The sequence below is a fragment of the Lagenorhynchus albirostris genome, chromosome 3, assembly GCF_949774975.1.
Source record: "Lagenorhynchus albirostris chromosome 3, mLagAlb1.1, whole genome shotgun sequence".
Lineage (NCBI taxonomy): Eukaryota > Metazoa > Chordata > Mammalia > Artiodactyla > Delphinidae > Lagenorhynchus > Lagenorhynchus albirostris.
The window spans coordinates 114,866,781-114,892,230 of NC_083097.1; the positions used below are offsets into that span (position 1 = coordinate 114,866,781).

A 25,450-nucleotide genomic window follows, 5' to 3' on the forward strand; every position below is an offset into this window, starting at 1 on the left:
AAAAAAAAAAAAATGACTGTGTTGGAGGGAAGGAGGATCCTCTACAAAGCTAGACAGATGATCAAAAAGAAGAAACTATTGGAATCATGTGTTTGAAACAATATTTAACCTTGCTGGTAATTAAATATATAAAAATAGTTAATGAATTTGCTCTCTAAATCAGCACTATCCAAAAGAAATTTTTACAATGATAGAATTGCTCTATATCTGCATTGTCCAATATGGTAACCACAAATCATATATGGCTATACTGAGCACTTGAAATGTGGCTAGTACAACTGTGGAAGTGATTTTTTTTTTTAAATAAACTTATTTATTTATTTGGGGCTGCATTGGGTCTTTGTTGCTGCATGGGCTTTCTCTAGCTGCAGTGAGCGGGGGCTCGTTGTGGTGCACAGGCTTCTCATTGTGGTTGCTTCTCTTGTTGCAGAGCATGGGCTCTAGGTGCACAGGCTTTAGTAGTTATGGCTCGCGGGCTCTAGAGCGTAGGCTCAGTAGTTGTCGCGCACGGGCTTAGTTGCTCTGTGGCATGTGGGATCTTCCTTGACCAGGGATCGAACCAGTGTCCCCTGCACTGGCAGGTGGATTCTTAACCACTTCGCCACCAGTGAAGTCCCTGGAAGTGATTTTTAAATTTTATTTAATTTTAATTGTTTTAAGTTTAAATTTAAATACCCACATGTAACTAGCTAATGGTTACCTTATTGGAGGGCATAACTCTATAAATTAACAAAATAAAGAACACCAATTTAAATCTATTGTTTTCAAGTGCTCAAGAAAATATTGCTAATGGTAATGCAAAATGGGCCAAGTCTTTTAAGTAGTCTGGAAATACTTATCAAAAGCCATAGAAAAATTTACTCTTTGAGCCTAATAAATTTATATAAGTCAAAAGAAGGAAAAAAGGACCCAAGAACAAAGGTTGTATAGTAGTATAGCAATGACAAGGTAGCTGGAATAACTCAAAGTTCAGAAAAAAGAATGACAGTAAATATATAATTAAGACACAGTTAAATAATTTAACATATAGCTTATAAATATTGTAATATATAACTAAAATATAGTAAAGAATGTCATGTAAACATAGAAAAGCACAAACAAAAAGCTAAATCGGGGCAAAAGAGTGAATAAACTTGTTAATATACCATAACTATAATCACGTCTGAAGAAACTATACATAATATAAAAATCTAGAGGGCCACAGAGAAATGTAATAGTTGTATTTAGAAGTATACATTTTAAACTACTTTATAATTTTTCTAAATGACACTGAATAGTTCTTCCCTTAAATTACTACTTATTTTAAAATGACATTTTGCTGTCTGACTCTTAAATTATTTCCTCTGCTTTTTTAACCACCGTTCTGTTGAACACAAATATAATGAAAAATATCTAGTGGCCTAAACAAATAACTGTCCCCCTAGTTAGAAAACCATGGAGCTTTACAGAAAAGTAAGGACAGAATTCAGCAAACCTAGAGCTACCTACGGGGAGTTCTTAAATTCTCTAATGCTTCCTAAACAGTGTCCAATAGTCCCAGCTATGTGCTAGCACAGTGCCTCCAGCTTACCACATTTACCAAGTTTACCCAGTATGCCCTATAAATATCACTTTATACATGGAAAGGATTGGAAAGCACTATCTTAGGATCACAGAGTCCTCTCTTTACAGCCTAGTTCAATCTAGTTCTAGACTAGGACCTGGAAATATAGTCAACTCAACCACTGAAACTTTCTCTAGCAATTCTACTTCCAAAGGTTCTGAAATTTTACCCAACCCAACTAATAATACAAAAACAAATAAACTTTAAGAGGAAATATACATAAGAGGTTATATTTTTAAAGGAAGGTATAAATGCTAGTAACTGAAAACTCCTTAACAAGGTTGCTTCTTTAAAATTTTCTTATTGTTCTTTTTCATACAAACTAATCTTTCATATACCATTACAATCTGTGTGATTTAGTGCTTGAGTGAACTTACATCTAGAATGAAATGCTCAAAACTAAAGTCCTTTCAACTGAAATACTACCTTGTTGATGCTGTAACACTATTTGGTTCCAGGATATTTTCAGTCATCCTTAACTGTACCACCTCTGGCATGTCATCTGATTTTTCTGCACCCTCTTCTGGAAGTTCTTCTGTATGTTCCAGCTTTTCATCTTCCTCTTCTTCCCCAGAAAGTTCATTAATCTATATAGATAGAATTAAATGAGAATTAAAATTTAATGAAACTGTTAACTGACATACTATTCTAAGAAAGACATAACTATTCTAAGAAAAACTTAAATACAACTCATTTTTCACTTCATTTCCTAGGACCAATTTCTCCTACAAAGTAAACAGCTGCCAACTTCTCCATATTAGAGTAAAATATCAAACCAAACATAACATTTTAAAGCAGGAAGTAACGATTACATTACTATATCACTAGGAATATGAATAAGACTGCAAACTATGAAAAAGTCTGCACGCTGTAGTTAATTAACATTAAGAAAGCTTCATTTTCTAACCAATCAGATTTGTAAACCCTTCAGCTACAACAAAGACTTCAACTGATCTCTCCAATTTCCAAGTGCACTGAACAAGTGATTTTAATATAGAATAAGTGTGAAAAAAGAAGGGCACAGAAATTTTGCCTTACGGTCTTAACTATGCATTAGAAAATGACAGCTAACTTCTAAATGATTCAGACTGAATTCTTCATGAAGAGATTGGACCTTACAACAAGAAAGAACTCACTGTTTTGACCATTAAGCACAACTCAAGGTTATAATTCTCTTTCTGGCAGGGGCTATAAAACATTTTCTATTATCAAATTGGCTACATAAGTAAACAATCACTCTAATAAAAAGACACAAATATCTGAGAATGAAAACCAATAAAATATTTTCAAATGAGAAACATTTGTTAAGCTATACCATAGAAGAAACTAGCCATAAATGGTCTTAACATTTTTTATAAATTAACACTAGTCATTAAAAACATTAAGCAGTAAATATGTACTTTTGTCCATCCTAGCCAAATGTGCTGGCAATACCTAGAATAAATTTACTGCTACATGTAACAGTGGTGTCTTTCCTATACACAGGCAAATACAGTTGCTAGAGGACTCTCAGAAATGAAAACTTCAACCAGAAGAAAGGTAATTACACTGTGATACTCTACCAATTCCTAATCAACGAGTACTGAAAATCATTAGCCTAAGTGGTTATTTACTAAGAGGTAAGATTTATATACAAAGGTGAAAATTTCAAATGATAGGTCAGTTTTTAAACGGGATCAAATGGAAAATTACTCTCTTTCTCTATCTATGTATTTAATAAATTAGTGAAAATCAAGAATGTATTTAATTAATAGCTACCTGGTAATCCAAGCCAAAAAAAAAACTGGCAAGAAAATATCATTTTCAGGTTTGGGCGCAAGAGTAGAATATTAAAAAAAAAAAAAATTAAGATGGCTATTTAAACTGAGAATAGATGAATATTCAGTACACAAATATTTCGTAAAGAAGTACTGCAATTTTAACATGTTACATTACACATTTTAAAATCAGTTTATGCCTACAGTCAATAGCTCTTAGTAACTACAAAAGCTTTATACTCAATTATACTGAACATATTATATTCGATTCAATAAGCTTTATGTAAATTAATTGACATTCCCTAGTATTTTCACCAGAAACCATCAACTAAGATACGACATGAACAAAGTCTATGGCCTATGGATTTTTCTTCCCACCCCCACCTCCCATCCCCCCAGGCCTTCCAGTTTAACTTCCTGAAGTAAGAATTGACTAAATTGGTTTGGATAAGAGTAAAAATTATAAACTTATATAAAAATGCTCTCCCTCTCACCCCACACTTATCTTCAAAAATTCTTCTTGATCTTTTTCTTGTCAACTTGACCTTTTGCTTATCAACACTCTATTCTGTTCATAAATTATTCTGAACCTGCCCTATATATGCAGCTGCCTCAACTTACGGAAAACCCTCAGCCATACTTACATCTCTTCTTTCTTTGACTGCTGTAATTCCCTTCTCTAGGGCCTCGTGAAATGCCTGCTCTCCAGACTCCAGCTTGTGGAGAACGCTGCGACCTGCCTTCTCAAACGTATAAAGAAACATAATTATAACCTACATCTTCAAACCACTCTACTGGATTCGCAATCATTCAAGGATGCCATACAAAGAACCTATTCTCTAACTCTGGGTCATTTCTCAAACACTCCCTATTCAACATCTCCAGTCATCTCTCAAACTATTAAAAAAAAAATCTACTACCTTGAAAATGATCTAACAACCAAATACTTGCATTAATGGGATGAAACTCTAAAAGTAGAGAGTGCTAAATAAACTTTGCTTCCTTCGAGTATCAAAATCAGGGGAAAAATCAAAGCACTGCCATGATAGACCAGGTCTGCCTACCTTTTTAAATACGTGGATAACAAATTAGCAGCATTTAAGTTATGTCAACTTTAAAATACAACCAAATTGTGTTGAGTTTGAGATTTTACTTTCACTCAATATCTGATCAATTCAGCTTCACAAGTCAAATTTTGACTTGTGAAGTTATGAAATGTTTTAACTTGTGAAGTTATGAAGTTACGAAATCTGCTTTTAAAAATAATACTTTCAGAAATCTGTTCTTCTATTACTTGCAAGCCAGTTATAATTCAAAAAAGTAATAAAATAGATAAGAAAATAGTTACTGGCAATTAGCAACATGAGCCAAGGTAATTAATATACATCACTGTCTCTCAGGACTCACTGCACTACCATGTTTATTGAGAATATTCTGTTCAATATGCTAACATCCTCTTTTCTATTCACAGGCAAATCTGCAGAATTCAACATTATTTCCTGGTGTTAATTAACCACCATTCTATTTAATGTAAAGCACAATATATTTTAAGTCAGTTTTTGTAGTGCTTAAAAAATACAGAAATATAAATGCAATATATGTGAGATATGAATATATTTCAGTTTACATAAGGAAGCTGCAGGATAATACAAATATCAGAGAATTAAACCACAATGTAAAACATAATCAAGATATACCCTGAAGACTAGAGGACTCAAGATATAAACATTAGATCAAATTGGCATCATCAGTTTCTTACAAGTCAAATCATCTTGGAAAAGTAGAAAATGAATAACACAAACGTATGTATATTATTTCACTTTCAGCAACCATTAATTTTATTAAAAAAAATAAACTGCTGAACTAAAATATAAAGGAAAGAAAGATGGCACACAGAATTCCCCAAAGATGGGATTTCTTATGGGTATCAAAAAGCATTAAAGGATAATAAAGGCCATATATGACAAGCCCACAGCAAACATCATCCTCAATGGTGAAAAACTGAAAGCATTTCCACTAAGATCAGGAACAAGACAAGGTTGCCCACTCTCACCACTATTATTCAACATTGTTTTGGAAGTTTTAGCCACAGCAATCAGAGAAGAAAAGGAAATAAAAGGAATCCAAATTGGAAAAGAAGAAGTAAAGCTGTCACTGTTTGCAGATGACATGATCCTATACATAGAGAACCCTAAAGATGCTACCAGAAAACTACTAGAGCTAATCAATGAATTTGGTAAAGTGGCAGGATACAAAATTAATGCACAGAAATCTCTGGCATTCCTATATACTAATGATGAAAAATCTGAAAGTGAAATCAAGAAAACACTCCCATTTACCATTGCAACAAAAAGAATAAAATATCTAGGAATAAACCTGCCTAAGGAGACAAAAGACCTGTATGCAGAAAATTATAAGACACTGATGAAAGAAATTAAAGATGATATAAATAGATGGAGAGATATACCATGTTCTTGGATTGGAAGAATCAACATTGTGAAAATGACTCTACTACCCAAAGCAATCTATAGATTCAATGCAATCCCTATCAAACTACCACTGGCATTTTTCACAGAACTAGAACAAAAAATTTCACAATTTGTATGGAAACACAAAAGACCCCGAATAGCCAAAGCAATCTTGAGAACGAAAGAAGGAACTGGAGGAATCAGGCTCCCTGACTTCAGACTATACTACAAAGCTACAGTCATCAAGACGGTATGGTACTGGCACAAAAACAGAAAGATAGATCAATGGAACAGGATAGAAAGCCCAGAGATAAACCCATGCACATATGGACACCTTATCTTTGATAAAGGTGGCAGTAATGTACAATGGAGAAAGGACAGCCTCTTCAATAAGTGGTGCTGGGAAAACTGGACAGGTACATGTAAAAGTATGAGATTAGATCACTCCCTAACACCATACACAAAAATAAGCTCAAAATGGATTAAAGACCTAAATGTAAGGCCAGAAACTATCAAACTCTTAGAGGAAAACATAGGCAGAACACTCTATGACATAAATCAAAGCAAGATCCTTTCTGACCCACCTCCTAGAGTAATGGGAATAAAAACAAAAATAAACAAATGGGACCTAATGAAACTTCAAAGCTTTTGCACAGCAAAGGAAACCATAAACAAGACCAAAAGACAACCCTCAGAATGGGAGAAAATATTTGCAAATGAAGCAACCGACAAAGGATTAATCTCCAAAATTTACAAGCAGCTCATGCAGCTCAATAACAAGAAAACAAACAACCCAATCCAAAAATGGGCAGAAGACCTAAATAGACATTTCTCCAAAGAAGATATACAGACTGCCAACAAACACATGAAAGAATGCTCAACATCACTAATCATTAGAGAAATGCAAATCAAAACTACAATGAGATATCATCTCACACCAGTCAGAATGGCCATCATCAAAAAATCTAGAAACAATAAATGCTGGAGAGGGTGTGGAGAAAAGGGAACCCTCTTACACTGTTGGTGGGAATGTAAATTGATACAGCCACTGTGGAGAACAGTATGGAGGTTCCTTAAAAAGCTACAAATAGAACTACCATATGACCCAGCAATCCCACTACTGGGCATATACCCTGAGAAAACCATAATTCAAAAAGAGACATGTACCAAAATGTTCATTGCAGCTCTATTTACAATAGCCCGGAGATGGAAACAACCTAAGTGCCCGTCATCAGATGAATGGATAAAGAAGATGTGGCACATATATACAATGGAATATTACTCAGCCATAAAAAGAAACGAAATTGAGCTATTTGTAATGAGGTGGATAGACCTAGAGTCTGTCATACAGAGTGAAGTAAGTCAGAAAGAGAGAGACAAATACCGTATGCTAACACATATATATGGAATTTAAGAAAAAAAAAATGTCATGAAAAACCTAGGGGTAAAGCAGGAATAAAGACGCAGACCTCTTAGAGAACGGACTTGAGGTTATGGGGAGGGGGAAGGGTGAGCTGTGACAGGGCGAGAGAGAGTCATGGGCATATACACACTAACAAACGCAGTAAGGTAGACAGCTAGTGGGAAGCAGCCGCATGGCACAGGGATATTGGCTCGGTGCTTTGTGACAGCCTGGAGGGGTGGGATGGGGAGGGTGGGAGGGAGGGAGATCAACAGGGAAGACATATGGGAACATATGTTTATGTATGACTGATTCACTTTGTTATAAAGCAGAAACTAACACACCATTGTAAAGCAATTATACCCCAATAAAGATGTAAAAAAAAAATAAAATTAAAAAAAATAAAAAAAAAATAATAAAAAAAAAACCATTAAAGGTTTAAGGCATATATATCTACTTGTCCTCTTCTTGTCATTTTCTTTTAAGCAAAAATACTTTTGAACAGCTATGTCAGTTCTTTATTTTAACCAAGTTTTTTAAGTCAGGTACTGTATATGATAGTTGGAAACCTTCAAAAAATATGCCAGAAGTTTCATGGATCACTGATTCAGGTTACAAATTCTACTCACTTGATTGACCTCACACACACACACACACACACATTTGATTTCATCTTCATTTCATAAACTGTAAGTTACAATTTGGCATCTTCTACTGTTTTATTAAAAGTTTCTGATACTTGAGAGAGAAGAGAAGAAGGAAGGTAAGGAGGGAAGAAGAAAAAGAGAGAAGGAAAGTCAGACAAAGATAAAAATGCTTACATGAAGAAAATATAAAAAACTTAAGGAACTGACCTATAGTCAATTAATCTATGACAGAGACTTCCCCGGTAGTCCAGGGTAAAGAATTCACCTTCCATTGCAGGGGACACAGGTTCGATCCCTGGTCAGGGAACTAAGATCCCACATGCCACATGTGAACTAAGCCCGCACACCACAACTACTGAGCTCACATGCCTCAACTAGAGAGCCTGAGCACGCAAACTACAGAGCCCACATGCCCTGGAGCCTATGCGCCACAACTACAGAGTCCACATGCCCTGGAACCTGTGCGCCACAACCAGAGAGAGAAAACCCACACACCACAACTAGAGAGAAGCCCGCACGCCATAACAAAAGATCCCACATGCCACAACGAAGATCCCCGGTGCCGCAACCAAGGCCCGACACAGCCAAAAGAAACAAAAAAAATCTATGACAAAGGAGGCAAGGCTATACAATGGAGAAAAGACAGTCTCTTCAATAAGTAGTGCTGAGAAAACTGGACAGCTACATGTAAAAGAATGAAATTAGAACATTCTCTAACACCACACACAAAAATAAACTCAAAATGCATTAAAGACCTAAATGTTAAGACCGGTACTATAAAACTCTTAGAGGAAAACATAGGCAGAACACTCTCTGACACAAATCGCAGCAGTATCTTCTTGGCTTCATCTCCTACAATAATGGAAATAAAACAAAAATAAATAAATGGGACCTAATTAAACTTAAACTTACCATAAACAAAACAAAAAGACAACCTTCAGAATAGGAGAAAATATTTACAACCAATGCAACCGACAAGGGATTAATTTCCAAACTATACAAACAGCTCATACAGTGCAATATCAAAAAAAAAAAAAAAACCAATGGGCAGAAGATCTAAATAGGCATTTCTCCAAAGAATACATACAGATGGCCAACAGGCACATGAAAAAAAGCTCAACATCGCTAATTATTAGAGAAATGCAAATCAAAACCACAGTGAGGTATTACTTCACTGCAGTCAGAATGGCCATCATCAAAAAGTCTACAAGAAATAAATGCTGGAGAGGGTGTGGAGGAAAAGGAACCCTCCTACAATGTTGGTGGGAATGTAAATTGGTACAGCCACTATGGAGAACAGTATGGAGGTTCCTTAAAAACTAAAAATAGTTACCATATGATCCAGCAGTCCCACTCTTGGGCATGTATCTGGAAAAGATGAAAACTCTAATTCGAAAAGATACATGCACCCTAATGTTCATAGCAGCACTATTTATAATAGCCAAAACATGGAAGCAATCTAAATGTCCATTGACAGATGAATGGATAAAGATGTGATACACACACACACACACACACACACACACACACACACACACACACACACACAGAGGAATATTACTCAGCCATAAAAAAGAATGAAATAATGCCATTTGCAGCAACATGGATGGACTTGGAGATTATCATAAGTGAAGTAAGCCAGAGAAAAACAAGTATCATGTGATATCGCTTCTATGTAGAATCTTGAAAAAAAAAAGATACAAATGAATGTATTTACAAAACAGATATAGACGCACAGACACAGAAAACAAACTTATGGTTACCAATGGGGGGGGATGTGCAATAAATTAGGAGTTTGGGATTAACATGTACACACTACTATACATAAAATAGATAACCAACAAGGACCTACTGTATAGCACAGGGAACTATACTCAATATTTTGTAATGACCTATAAGGGAAAAGAATCTGAAAAAGAATAGCTACATAAATATATGTATAACTGAATCACTATGCTGTACATCTGAAACTAACACAATATTGTAAATCAACTATACTTCAATAAAAAACAAAACCAACCAACCAACCTAAGGAAGGTATAATTCCCAAATATTAAAAACACTTATCTATAAAAGTTCACAATAGTATAGAAACCCTTTTAAATAAAAGCTGGGCTACCCAGGAAATAAAACTCCTAATTCACATAATCTGAGCCAACACCTATGAGAATGAATGAAAATCTGTATGATAAACTTTCAAGAGATGCTACTTTATAGTTTAAGAACAAATGAAGGGATGTAATCCACTGTCCATCAATAAATAGCATAACCATATAATTAATCATCTAAACCTGGATACATTTGAGTGAAAAGAGGAGCAACTAATAATTACATTAGAAAGCAAATATAAACTAGGACGGGCTTCCCTGGTGGCGCAGTGGTTGAGAGTCCGCCTGCCGATACAGGGGACACGGGTTCGGGCCCCGGTCCGGGAAGATCCCACATGCCGCCGAGCGGCTGGGCCCGTGAGCCATGGCCGCTGAGCCTGTGCGTCCGGAGCCTATGCTCCACAACAGGAGAGGCCACAACAGTGAGAGGCCTGCGTACCGCTGAAAAAAAACTAGGACTACTCTGAGAAAACCGGGATATACTATCACCTTTTCAAGTGGATACTATGGTACTATGAATCAAATAAATTATATGTTACATCCATACAATAGGGAACTACACAGATGTTTAAAAAAACTAATATGTTCTCTACATTCCAATAAAACATCACCATGGGGCTTCCCTGGTGGCGCAGTGGTTGAGAGTCCGCCTGCCGATGCGGGGGACGCGGGTTCGTGCCCCAGTCCGGGAAGATCCCACATGCTGCAGAGCAACTAAGCCCGTGCGCCACAACTACTGAGCCTGCACTCTAGAGCCCGTGTGCCACAACTACCGAAACCCGCATGCCTAGAGCCCATGCTCTTCAACAAGAGAAGCCACCACAGTGAGAAGCCCACGCACCGCAAAGAAGAGTAGCCCCCGCTCGCCACAACTAGAGAAAGCCCGCGCGCAGCAACGAAGTCCCAACACAGCCAAAAATTAATTAATTAATTAATTTTAAAAAAGAAGAAACTAACTAGGATCCTTCTGCAGTCTCAACCATCAAGGCATAGCAGTAACAACAAAATATAATGTTGTTTGAGAAATGGGTTTCAAATTCGAGAGTCACAAGATTTAAAACATTATCTGTAACCTAAACTATTACTCTTTTGATGCTTCCCATTAAGGACAATGTTTGCACTGCTATACTGACTTGGTACTTCAATCAAGAAAAACATTTTTAAGTTTCTGTCAACTTTGTATTCAACCTTTCTCTCTACCTTCTAATTCTCAACCTTTGCCTGCATTCCTCTATGCAAGCAGTTTCTTTGCAAAAACAAAAGCACACTATTCTTACAAAATAAACAATGCTTAATTTAACAGAAGAAAAACACAAAAACGTCCACAAAAGCTCTACCATACACTCTGGTTTCAATTACTTTTCCATATCCAAATTGACGACAAGAAGTTGTTCAGAAAAAAGATCACACTCATATACTACATGGATATATATCACCTATGATTACATATAATAATCAAGAAAATTACTTCCAATTTAGTACTTAAAAATTCCACCTAAGTTTGGGCCAAGCCCTTAAGAGCAAATTCTTTATAAAGCAAAAACAACAAAAACTCCCTCCAAGTATATTTTAAATATTCTCACCTGTTCAGTAATTGAACTCAAATCATTAGATGAAAAATCTTCCTCTTCATTCTCAAAAAACTCATAGTAATTTTCCAGAAGTCCAGCCATTATCCTGCTCACTATTTCTTGTTCTTTCAGATCTTCCACATCTGTGTAAATACTAAGAATAAAAGTCCAAACTGAATTTAGAGTTCTTAAATCAATCACAGGTAAAGTCTGAAGACAACCAATGAGTCACTTTATAGATCTGAGCGATTTATGCCATCATTCTGTGCCTCAGTTTTCCCATCTGTAAAGCCTACCTAACTTGTACCCTGTTCACAGAAATGCTGGAAGGATTAATCAGATCTACTATAAAAACTAATGGTTCATCAAGCAACCTATGACCCTTGGAAGACAGTACAATGATTCTATTTCACAAATATATATATATTTTTTAATCAAACAAAAATTTGTGAAAAAACTTACTGGAAGACATCTGGACCAAAGACAGCAGCCAAAGAGTTTGCAGACCAAATTTCTTCATGATGTGATGCCACATTGGCTAAAAATCTACACAGAAACTTTAACAAACTGTAATTAACAGGTGGAAGCTGTTGCAAGAGGAACCTCAACTTTCTTCCAAATTCATCTTCGTTATTATAATCTACAAAACATAATGACGGGTTTCTTTAATGAAGTAAAAGCAAAGCTCAGATATTTTGCCAGGTTCACATTGTTACACCCATATAACCATTTTACTATAACAATTACAAAACCTCTTCACTTTCTCTACTAGAGGCCAAATGCCTTAGGGCTTTGCACTTCCACTTATTAAGTGGAAGAATTTGAGAAGGTACACAACCCCTCAACTGTTGAAGGATGTTTTCCTCATCTATTACTCACTGGCCCCAATACTCTATTTTTTTAAATTCTCATCATACTGTCTCTTGCATGACTGTACCTGTGTTTCCAAATTAGTTTCAACTCTAAGAAGTCAAAATGCACTAGCCAATATCAGTCAACACCAACCACTAATAAGCAAAGATGAGAAGCAATTTAAACAGCTAATAGTATTAGAATGGAAGAAAAAACAAGGAAGGAACAGAATAAGAGACACACTTTCTTCTTTTAACATTCTGAAAAGAACAATTAAGTTCAGCAATATCAACACAACTAAATAAGAACGAATTCCACTTCTAAGTTGTTTTTCTCCTCTAAGTTGACATTGTTTTCTGTTTACCAAGTGAATTTTCAACTACCAGAAGCTAGGCCCTGTGTTTAGGTCAGTGAGTTTTCATTAACAGAAATTAAAGCCTGTATCAACTCCCTGACTGGTGAGGGCCCCACTTAGGAGAAGTAATTTCTCAGAGTTACCCTCAAAATAAAGTAATTTATTGCTCCAATAGAGAAAGTTAACCCAATTATATTTCATTCTTTATTTTTCTTGGGTTCTTAAAATTAATTTAAAAATTAATTCTTGGGGGAAAAAAATTCTTGATAAAAGGTTATGATCATAATATTGGCCATCTCTGCAAAATAACACAACTCTAGGATGTTTACAGGAAAGGCTACAGTCACATGAGTTTTACTTAAAATTTAAAATGCAACCAATAAGAACTCTTCGATATTTCATAATATTACCAACTGCCCAGGTACTTTGACTTTATAATTGGTTGGAACAGTCCTTGAATTAATGTTTTTTAGATTACTGTGACTACAATTGGTGGAAATTTTTAACAACCTAAATTTAGCAGAAAAGGATTATTTAAGAAAAATCACGTATATCAACTCAAAAAATATATGCAAGCAATTAATATTATCAAAATGATCACTACATCAACACTGACAAATTCTACATAACATCTTCTCTAGCTACATAGCACTTATCATCTAACATACCCTTGTATTTATTTTGCTTATCATCTATTTTTCATCTAACTCTCCTTACGCCCTTTTAGAATTTTTAGCTCTATGATGGCAGAGATTTTTAGCCGGTTTGTTCACTTCTGCATTCCCATAATTTAGAACAGTGCCTGGCGCACAGCGGGAGTTCTATAAAAGTTAGCTGAAGAAGCTGAATAAATACACGATAACTGAAAAAAGATGCTGCCTTGATGAGGTGGTAAGATCGTGGGCTATACTGGTTTTACTTGAAATACTGTTCATGCTGCTTTACTTTCGTTAGTGAACATTTCCAGTATTCAAAAATATTTATACCTACCAGCCTCCTTCTAAAATATTTATGTCTACCAGTCTTCAAATAAGGCAGAGGAGCATTTCCATGTGTGTGTTTGTATTAAAAACACACCTGCTTAAATTTTTTTTTCCTTTTGAGCCTACTTCCTAGTTAGATCATAACCAGGAAAAACATATGTACGTATCAAAGAAGATTCCCCTAAGAATTCTTTCAAGCATTTTAACAGTTTTTGTAAATATTACAACAAATTCACAGAACTGTGAACTGTGTTTTCTACCAAAACATAATGTATAAGTAATTGGACAAACTATCATGGGCTAAACCAATGGTTGGTAACATCTGACAATGAATGGAATGGCTGTCATAACTTGCGGGAAAGGGGTACTAGTGCTATCTAGTGGACAGAGGCCAGGGATTCTACTAAATATCTTAAAATTCAAGGATAGCCCCTATACTAAAGAATTATCCAGCCCCAAATATCAGGAGTGCCAACGTTGTGAAATTCTGGTCTAAATAAAGGATCAAACCACACCAGAAATGCCACTTTGCAATGTCCGGCTACCATAGAAAATGAAAACCACTTTTTAAAGAACACTAACTCGGGGCCTTCCCTGGTGGTCCAGTGGTTGGGAATCCGCCTTCCAATGCAGGGGACGTGGGTTCGAGTCCTGGTCAGGGAACTTAGGATCCCACATGCTGCAGAGCAACTAAGCCTGCACGACGCAACTAAGACCTGACGCAGCCAAATAAACAAATAAATTTTAAAAAAATAATAAAAAAGGGGCTTCCCTGGTGGCGCAGTGGTTGAGAGTCCGCCTGCCAATGCCGGGGACACGGGTTCATGCCCCGGTCCGGGAAGATCCCACATGCCGCGGAGTGGCTAGGCCCGTGAGCCATGGCCGCTGAGCCTGCGCGTCCGGAGCCTGTGCTCCGCAACGGGAGAGGCCACAACAGTAAGAGGCCTGCGTACCGCAAAAAAATAAATAAATAAATATATATATATATATATATATATATATATAAAAAATAAAGAACACTAACTCAAATGCAACTACATGCTGCCTCCATGATCTTAAAAGCATTAATCTCATATATTTGTGAACGTCAATTAAAATATTAACATAATAGTTGCCTACAATAAATGGAGAGAGGAACTTTTCCAGAGACCTAGACACCTTCCCAAAAGAATTACTGAAGGATGAGGAAATAGATTTTATCACAACAGGAATGCAAATATCACCTCAAGTACCGCCACACCTATCTGCATAGCTATTAAAGAAACAGGTGTATATATGGGTGTGTGTGCATGCATACATACCCATGCTAATGGTTATATAAGTGGGGAATGGAGGAGAATGGTGGATTTCTTATAACAAATGGGCCACAAGCATTTTGCTTGCCTAAATTCCTTCACAGGTGAATGCTGACATAAGAATAATTAATTAGCAAGATATATATTGCAATTCCATAAATAATACAGTGCATGATGCTGTCATACTTTTAAATGAATACCAATCAAAATGACAATCCTACTGACAAAACAGCTTCTGATTGGTAGCATCAGTGAGAGGCAGTAAATTTATCATCATTAAATCTTATCCCACTTATTCATTTATAAATTTTCAATCAAAACTGAAAGATTATCTGATTCTTGGAACTTTAAAAGACTTGTCTACAATTCGCTAACACAGGGAAAATGGAACCCTAACACTATAAAAACAAAACGAATGTCTCTAGAGACACAAAAAGGGCTCAAAAAACTCTAACACATCAGTTTCATTATATATTTAATGACTGCAAAGTGCTTATTAGGTGACTAAATATAAACATTTGAAAAAATTCCTACTCCTAAGAAAAGAAATTTGAAATGGATTCAGAAATTCAGAACAAAAAAATATAGTATTTGTTGAGAGAAAAAAAGAGAAAAAGGTGACATTATTGATGACACTTCATTTTGAAGTCCAGGTGGCACAATAAAAAAACAAAACTGGGCTTCCCTGGTGGCGCAGTAGTTGAGAGTCCGCCTGCCGATGCAGGGGACACGGGTTCGTGCCCCGGTTCAGGAAGATCCCACATGCCGCGGAGCGGCCGGGCCCGTGAGCCATGGCCGCTGAGCCTGCGCGTCCAGAGCCTGTGCTCCACAACAGGAGAGGCCACAACAGTGAGAGGCCCGTGTACCGCAAAAAAAAAGAAAAGAAAAAAACTGAATCAGGCTAACCATTCCTAAATAGAGCAAGTACAAAGTGAGCCCTATCATCTAGCTGTACAGAGGAAAACGTACATAAGAGGATCATAAAATATCTTTGTATTGACCTTTACACACAAATAAGAGGCATCCACTAATTCAGGCTCGTGTTTAAATTTAAGAAAAAGATGGATAAATACTCTCAAAAGGCAACCCCCTTCTCTGACCATACACTGCTTAAGGATACACACAAACATACAAAAAGTCCAGCTCTGACAGCGATAGGGATTAAGGAAGTAGTTATAATTTTTTTAACATCACTGAATTTCTGTAGAAGCCCCAATTCAAAAAATTAAAGAGATTCCATAACACAAACAAAAGCCAGAAAAAATAATTTAAAAATCCAAGAAATGTATTATACAGCTGACCCTTGAACACAGGGGTTAGGCATGCCGACCTTCCACACCACTGAAAATCTGTGTATAACATTACAGCAGGCCCTCCATAGCCACAGTTCTGCATGTGTGGATTCAACCAATTGCAGATCATGTAGTACTGTAGTACAAATTTATTGAAAAAATATGTATGTAAGTTCAAACCCATGTTTTTCAAAAGTCAACTGTATTATATGCCAACTTCATAAATTCTCCTATATAACGAAGCATGTCAATCCATTATGTACACATGAATACCAGTGAATACCATCTGGTTCCATCTGGTTCAAGGAAAAGAAGCATCTCCTCACTTTTTGGTTCTTTTATCTTTCTGCATACCTCTACCTTTATTTTTCTTGTCCATCCCAGCTAAGTCCTATTTTTAGTCACCACCAAAAAACTAACCCAACAGAAACAAACCAATTTTTTTCTTTATTTGGCTTGTAGTCTGATGTCCAATTTGATATTTTATTTCCTTCAGGCAGGTGTCCAAGAACAAGCTTTAGGTATATTCCAAACTTAGAATCAAAGCTGTCTTCCGGTTTTTGCTAGGATGTTCTATCAAACCAAGGATAAACATAGTAACATCACCACTAACCAACAACACTGACTATTATGGGTCATTCTGCCACACATATATTTTTTCTTCTTCCTTTTCCCTCCTACTCTTTTTTTTTTTTTTTTTTTTGCGGTACGCGGGCCTCTCACTGTTGTGGCGTCTCCCATTGCGGAGCACAGGCTCCGGACGCTCAGGCTCAGTGGCCATGGCTCACGGGCCCAGCCGCTCCGCGGCATGTGGGGTCTTCCCGGACCGGGGCACGAACCCGTGTCCCCTGCATCGGCAGGCGGACTCTCAAACCACTGCGCCACCAGGGAAGCCCTCCCTCCTACTCTTTGTTCTTGTCTCCTGCCTTTCCTCCTTCTCCTTATCACTATGTATCTTAGGCTTACTAAGACCAATCATAAAAAGTAAATAGCACTACAGGAATCTAAGAGGTTGCAATTCCCTTAACTAGATAATACAACCCCAAAGAGCATATGTCCCCAAATGGGAACTTAAGAAATTAATCTCAGAATTACTATAATTACTGCTTACATGTCAAGATTTCTAAAAGGTAAAGACTTTGAAATTAAATGTTAAGCGACTGACTGGTAAGATTCAAATTATGTTACCTTGAGAAAGCTGCATCAAGTGAATATGCAAACTGCCAGGGATAACAGGTTCAGGAAGTTCTTGAAGGAAAAACCTAAGAAGACTAATAGCTGAGGGAACATCTGCTTCCTTAACCAAATCCACCTCTTCTCCGCTGTCGTATCTCTGCCGAAGCCACTCCACTGTCTCAGCATTTCCATTGACTTGAAAAAGTCCTTGTTGCTCCAGACCTCCTACATTAGTTCAAGGCAAAAATTAAATTAGCTTCAACTTCAACTACCATATATATTCATTCTACAATCAACTTAAAATATTCATACTTTGGGAAAGCCATTCTTGGCTCCCCTGCTTGTGCTAACCACCTTCAAACTACACATCTAGAAACATATACTATCTCTGTCCCGAGGGATATTCTATTTTATCCCACCCCCTTATATCCATTAAAAATATTACTATCACCCCTCCCACTAAGATATGCTCTAAACTGGGCATTTCTGAGTATATGATTTTTAAGTAATAAAGACACACTAAAATGTTAAAAAGAATTTCCATTGTTTTTCCTCACTATATTTTGGACATTGAATACCGAAAAAAAAATCCAAGGTCAAAAATGGATAAGTTGTGTTTATTAAAACAAAGGCTAGCCCTCAAAGTAAGGAAATGTATACCATGTTCCTCAATATAGTCCACTACGTGGCGGACTATGAACGGAACCTCATTGTCTGGATGTCCTCCCTGCTGCAGCTCATCAAGTGGAATTCCAAATATTTTGTTAGCAAGAACGGAGTTGCAGTTATTCAAGGAAGGGGAGGAGCTCTTCCTCATATCTTTTTTGCAGCCAGAAATCAAAGCTGTCTTTTCTGCCAAATAAAAGAAAAAAAAAAAAAAGACTATAATGATTAACAGGTGGCAATATGACTAAATACATTAAAGAAAAAGGCTTTACACCTGAATGTGTTCTCGTCTATTAAATATGTTCCAGTTACCAGGCCCATAGTGTGTTCTACAAATGAAGCTCAATACAATCATCTAAGCATTTTCTCTACCATGTGAAGTTAGTTCTGAGTGTTCCCTTTAGTGTTTGTATATTTACCAAACAATGGCAAAACCAAAACTGATCATTAAACTTCGCAGAGGACGTTAATATCTCAAAGACAAAGAAAGGGGCAAATTTTGCTCCAACAGGACCTTACTGACCAAGCTTATTAACGACATGAGTAAAAAGCCAAACCTAATCATTTCTGGACTCTGCTCTATGAAGGTCATCTAACCACTCAATTCATAAGCACCCAAAGAGGAGAGAATCATTTTTTAAAAAATGATGGGCTAATAAGGACAAGATTAACCAGTTCTTATTTCTACATGACAGAGCAGCCATAATATGTTTTTATAAACAAAGGAAATTTTTCAGTTCTAGGCATCAACCTTCAATGAAAATGTTCTTTTATCAATCCTGCTGTTTCATAATTATTCAAAAGAAAAACTTCCATAGCCCGGCTAGTTCAGAAGAAATAAATAATTTGTCTTTGCAGAAATTGTGATCAATAAAGAAGCAGTGGGAGAAAACAATGTTTCCAATTTATGAAGCATGAAAGAACAAGTACAGTAATCTCAAAAAAATGCATTTTCTAAAATAATCATTTATGGGAATTCCCTGGAGATTCAGTGGTTAGGACTCCATGCTTCCACTGCAGGGGGCACAGGTTTGATCCTTGGTCAGGGAACTAAGATCCCACAAGCTGTGCGGCATGGCCAAAAAAGATTTTTAATAAATAAATAAAAATAAAATAATCATTTATTATTTTATGTGGGGAAAGGAGTATTTTTAAAGGAAAGGAAAACTTTTTTCAAGGTTGATAATGAACAAAATGGGCTTTTTTCATCACCTCAGAGAAACAATTCCTTTCATACTACAAGAGAAAGGTAACAGAGCAGAAAAAAAAAAAAAAGCTCAATATTCTAGAGTTTATACAAATAAGGTCCATATGTATAACAGGTGTATCCACTGGATCAAGAGACATCGTGACTAGAAAACAAATCCATCTAACTTATAGAAACAGTAGAAATTAACTTAGGGGCAGCAAATGCCATAAATTTAAATAGTTTTAGACAAGCAAAATCCATTCTTTAACACATCTGATGCCAGCTAAAAACTACAAAACCTTAAGTTAATAATCCAATAGCAGCAATAGTAGATAAACTCCAAAATCTCTGTGGATATATAAGTATGGGATAGTTACCATTGTGGAAACTTACCTTTGAGTACTTAAACACCTAAGTTTAAAAAATGGTTTCTGCACCAGCTACCCTCACTGAGCAAGCATTCTTTTGTCATTTATGGCTGTTTGAGATTATGGCAGAAGATCAGCCTGTAGTTCCTCATTGAAGAAACACAGAACTCGATCAGTACTTCAGCAGTTAATCTAGAAAAAAAAAACAGTTCTTTTAATTTCCCACAACATCTTTAACTGTGAGAAGAGACTAGAATAAGCAGTGAAGTCCATTTAGGAAGGTCCCTATAATGAAAAGCATTCTTCTGCCTAAAAGATCTGTCTGTGACCTAGTTAGAGGCAAAACCTTGCACAAGCTTTCAAATTATGATGGCTAACCTGGGTATGAATCTTTCTGCTAAAGATAAACAAATAAAGGAACTGCATCTTCAGGGACTACACCATTCTAATAATCCATTTTTCCTCAATGGACCCTTCATTTGTACACACACACACATCCCATCCAGTTCTATTCCATCCTCATATATTCAGAACTAAACATGGAAGCATTTTTAGGTCAAAGAGTGGAAGACATGAGTTTAAGCTTGGAACTACACTTATATACTTTACTCTTTTCTCTGTATACAACAAATATTTTGTTAACAAGAACATAGTTGTCTGAGCTTTCTAATTTGGAGAGGCAATAGCACATGATGGAAAAGAACTAGAAAGGCACATATTCAAGTATCACCTCCATCATTCTGTAGATGTGATCCTGAACAGCTTCCATGTCTCTAAGCCTAGGTTTCCTTATATAAAATAACACCTAAACACATGTTACATTTCACTAAGAAAATACATGCATGCATTAGAAAGAGAATCAGTTCCCTTCTCTTCTTTACATAATGTTAAAAGACCAGCAAAACAGGCCGGGAAGAGACAGGAGAGAGGTGAAAACCTGTTCGGCGGTATGTTTAATATTTGGTCTCATCTTCTGTAAGTTCTAATAATCTATTTAAAATCTAACAAGCTCAGTAAACTGCAAGATTCTGCTCAAGAGGCTTCAGGTAAGCAGAAGAGTATTATCATTCAGTGTGGTTTTCAAAAATGTCTTAATAGTTACATACACCTCTAGGAGGAACATTAAAAACCAAGGGGAAGGAAAACCACATTCCCACAACAAATCTTTAGTAGATGATTACTTCCAAAACATCCTGAAATGCCTGCTAAAACATGTAGTCTATTCATGTGAAAAACAACTTCAAAGTTTATATAAGATCCTTTAGGGAGGTTAACTTCAGGGATAAGACGTTTAATGAACTTACATTAAAAGTCAGGTTGATTACCTCATGACATAAAGGAAAGGGGATCTGCTTGATGTACAATAAATGAAGACTCATTAGAAGACTTTGTCAAAGGCAAGTTCTAGGGACTTCCCTAGTGGCCCAGTAGCTAAGACTCCGCGCTCTCAATGCAGGGGGCCTGGGTTCGATCCTTGGTCAGGGAACTAGATCCCACATGCCGCAACTAAAGATCCCGCATGCCTTCAGTGACGATCCCATGTGCTGCAACTAAGACCCCACGCAGCCAAATAAATATATTTTTTTAAATGGCAAGTTCTATATCACGAAAATGGGTATTCAGGTTTAGTGTACTTGTTAGTGAAACCAGAACCAGTTATCTCATCCTGTGTTTTCTACTACTCCCAACCTCTAAGCAAACAATCTGAAAAGCACATCTTTCCTAAGGCAATGCTGGGTAGGAATCCATGAGTTCATCAGTACAAATTCATCCTTACTACTGGAAAAACAAAGGGCATCATCATGATGATGAAAACAGCAGCAGCGAACACTAAATGAGCAATTACTGATACTATGTGCCAGGCATTTCTATGCACTTTACACGTATTGATACGGTATTATGACTTATTTTAATGAGACACTGCATAGAGGCTCAACAATTTAACCACAGTTCACCCAGCTAATAAGGGTCAGAAGCAGAATCTGAATCCAGGAAGTGTAACTCCTAAAGTCCTTGCTCTTTATTACTATACTATACTATCACTCCGTGTAAATTCTGACGATTTAAAGTACCACAGACTCTCACATTTTATCACTCAAACTGACCACAGAGTCTTATATATATATTTTAGGAGGCCATTCATTCATAGCTTGCTAAAAGGTACTTTTGTTTTGTTTTGTTTGTTTTGTTGTTATTGTTTTGCTAAAAAGCACTTTTAAAGCATGCCTATGGTCCGAGCCCTTGCAGCCAACGACTATTCACTTCAGACCTCTATCCAGAGAACACTGCTGAAGGCATTCAGACTACAGTGGCCCAAAATAACATTCCTGCAAAATGCAAAGCTGTTTCTGACATGATTTAGTACTGCTTCCTGTCCCTTTTCAGAGCTTAAATCATGTAAATATTTCCTTTATATGTGTACTAGGTTGAATGAAGTGTCTCCCCAAAACTCATGTCCACCTGTAACATCAAAATGTGACCTTATTTGAAAATAGGATCTTTGCAAGTGTAATTAGTTAAGGATATCAAGATGAAATCACCTTGATTTAGGGGAGTCCTTAATCCAATCACCAGTGTGCTTATAAGAAGGAGACAGGACACACAGAGGGGAAGAAGGCCATGTGAAGACAAAGGCGGAAATTGAGTTATGCTGTCAAAAGACAAGAAATGCCAGGAGCCACCAAAAGATGGAAGAGTCAAGGAAGAATTCTCCCTTCAGAGGGAGCATGACCCTGTCCACACCTTGATTTTAGACTTCTGGCCCCCTGATCTGTGAGAGAAATTTTTCTACTATTCTAGAGTCACTCCATTTTTAGTAATTTATCATGGGAGCCCTAGAAAACTAATACAACATCTAAACTACAAGATCCCATTTTTGAAGAAAAGAAAAATGGAAAAGAAAATAGCAGCAGGTCAGGTACCACAGAAAAATATGCCAAAGAGATCTGATGAAATGTCTGAACAGATACAGTCAATAATATGCAAACAAAGCAGTTAATTAAAGGCTTGACACAAGAGAATACAATGTGCAGACTTTCAAAATAACCAAGGATTTCTGAAAGCCTAATGTTATTATAAATCAAAACAGCAAAATCATTTTAAATACAAGTGACGGTTGCCTAGCATGGTGGTACTGACAACAAATAAGAAACCATTTTGAATTTTATATCACATACTTTACCATGAGACAAGAGTGATAAAAAATAATGCAATTAAATACCAATTATCAATAAGCTGACTAATGGGAACATTCAGGAAAGTGTACCTTCGTATACTAGCTATCAACCTGAGTTCTGCGAAGGCTCAAAATACTTCTACACTCCATTCATATACATATGGTTACATATACATATATATCAGGGGTCCCCAACCCTGGTTAGGAACCGGGCCACACAGCAGGAGGTGAGTGGCAGTCGAGCGAGCAAAGCTTCATCTGCCGCTCCCCACTGCTCCCCATTGCTCACATTACCGCCTGAACCATACCCACCCCCGCACCATGGAAAAATTGTCTTCCACGAAACCGGTCCCTGGTGCCAAAAAGGTTGGGGGACCGCCGATATACATGACAGCAACAAACACACCTTTCTTAACAGCAAAGAATCTTTAAGTCTTAACTATCAAGACTTCCTGGTGGTGCAGTGGTTAAGAATCTGCCTGCCAATGCAGGGGACACGGGTTCGAGCCCTAATTCCAGAAGATCCAACGTGCCGCGGAGCAACAAAGCCCGTGCGCCACAACTACTGAGCCTGCACTCTAGAGCCTGTGAGCCACAACTACTGAGCCCAGGCACCACAACTACTGAAGCCCTTGAACTCTAGGGCCCGTGCTCCGCAACAAGAGAAGCCACAGCAATGAGAAGCCCACACACCGCAACGAAGAGTAGCCCCCACTCACTGCAACTAGAGAAAGCCCACATGCAGCAACGAAGACCCAACACAGCCAAAAACAAACAAATAAAATAAATTTTAAAATGTGTTTAAAAAGAAAAGTCTTAAGTATCTAATAAAATTAGTAGTGACAGTTTTTTTTAAAGGATATAACACCAACATCAAAACCACGGATAACAGTAGATAGCATTAACTGAGCTATTACTGAGCCAGGAACTACCTTAAGGGCTTTAAATATATTAATTCATTTAATCCTTACAACAATCCTATGGAAGTACATACTTTCATTATATTCATTTCACTGATGAGAAAATTTAAAAGCACTGAGGACTTTTGGGGGTGATGGAAATGTTCTATGTCATGATTGTGGTAGTGGTGGTTACATGCTTAATACACTTGTCAAAACTTATTAAACTAAACATTTTAAATTGGTGAATGTGATTATATATAAATTACACTTCAATAAAGTGGAAAAAATTAAAAAGAGAAAACTCACATGAATAAAGGCATAGCATCATTTTAATAGATTAACTATTGAATGTTAAACTATTTTTATTATAAAATATATTTTAAAATATGCTTTTCCATCCACAAAAGGAAAATAAAATATTTCTTTTTTTTTAAATGTATTTGTTGTGGTTTTTTAACTATTTATTTATTTATTTATAGTTGCAGTACACGGGATTTGTTTGCTGCACACGGGATCCTTTAGTTGCAGCACGCAGGATCTTTAGTTGCGGCACATGAGATCTAGTTTCCTGATCCGGGATCAAACCCGGGCCCCCTGCATTGAGAGGCGGAGTCTTAGCCACTGGACCACCAGGGAAGTCCCCAAAAATATAATATTTTTTTAACCACATTTCAAGAACCAATCCTGTTTGGCCCTTCTATGCTGTCTAGCACATCCAGAAATTACTACAATTTCTATACAGCATAACTAAAAAAAAAAAACGAATAAAACGCTGAAGACTTTATAAATTTTAACACTAGCTGAAAGTCTTCTCAGAGCAAACAATTTTACAAAACAGTATAATGGTAATAAGAGTAGATCTGGGGCTTCCCTGGTGGCGCAATGGTTGAGAGTCCGCCTGCCGATGCAGGAGACACGGGTTTGTGCCCCGGTCTGGGAGGATCCCACATGCCGCGGAGCGGCTGGGCCCGTGAGCCATGGCCACTGGGCCTGTGCGTCCGGAGCCTGTGCTCCGCAATGAGAGAGGCCACAACAGTGAGAGACCCACGTAAAGCAAAAAAAAAAAAAAAAGAAAAGAGTAGATCTGCACTATACTAGTAAACTTTGATCATTTTACAAATAAAACAACCTGTGGTAAGAGGGGTACCTGAAAAAATAAATTATCACTTTCATGTAAAATTGTTCTACCTTCAAACTGAATAGAAAGGAAAAAGAAAAGTCACTTTTGCCCAAAATGCTTTTGACAAAATAGGGATACAATTCACACAGAAAAGTTTAAAAGAGCTACCTCAATCATCTTCAATGATCGCTAAAACAGGACTTCCCTGGTAGTCCAGTGGCTAAGACTCCACACTCCCAATGCTGGGGGCCTGGGTTTGATCCCCGGTCAGAGAACTAGATCCCACATGCTGCAACTAATGGAGTTCACATGCCACGACTAAGAGTTCGCATGCCGCAACTAAGACCCAGCGCAGCCAAATAAATAAATACTTTTTTAAAAATTGCTAAAACAAAACAAAAACAAAAAAAGCACTATCACTAGTATAAAAAGAGGGAAAAGCCAAGAGGGAGCTGAGTCTCAATAAAGATGGTAAACTTTGGGAACAGAGATAATGTACCCCTGCTCCATACATTCATCTT

At 36.9% G+C, this 25,450-nt stretch overlaps 1 protein-coding gene across 1 annotated transcript in view; it reads right to left on the reverse strand.

Moving 5' to 3' along the window:
* Positions 1–25,450, reverse strand: part of FAM13B (family with sequence similarity 13 member B) — a 90,638-nt gene that overhangs the window by 54,620 nt on the left and 10,568 nt on the right. The window contains exons 2-8 of the mRNA XM_060143668.1: positions 19,758–19,924; positions 18,170–18,361; positions 17,522–17,734; positions 12,019–12,196; positions 11,569–11,710; positions 4,005–4,100; positions 2,030–2,190 (exon numbers count right to left, since the gene is read on the reverse strand). Coding sequence (XP_059999651.1) covers positions 2,030–2,190; positions 4,005–4,100; positions 11,569–11,710; positions 12,019–12,196; positions 17,522–17,734; positions 18,170–18,326 — 947 coding nt within the window. The 5' untranslated portion in view covers positions 18,327–18,361; positions 19,758–19,924. The remainder of the gene's footprint in view (positions 1–2,029; positions 2,191–4,004; positions 4,101–11,568; positions 11,711–12,018; positions 12,197–17,521; positions 17,735–18,169; positions 18,362–19,757; positions 19,925–25,450) is intronic.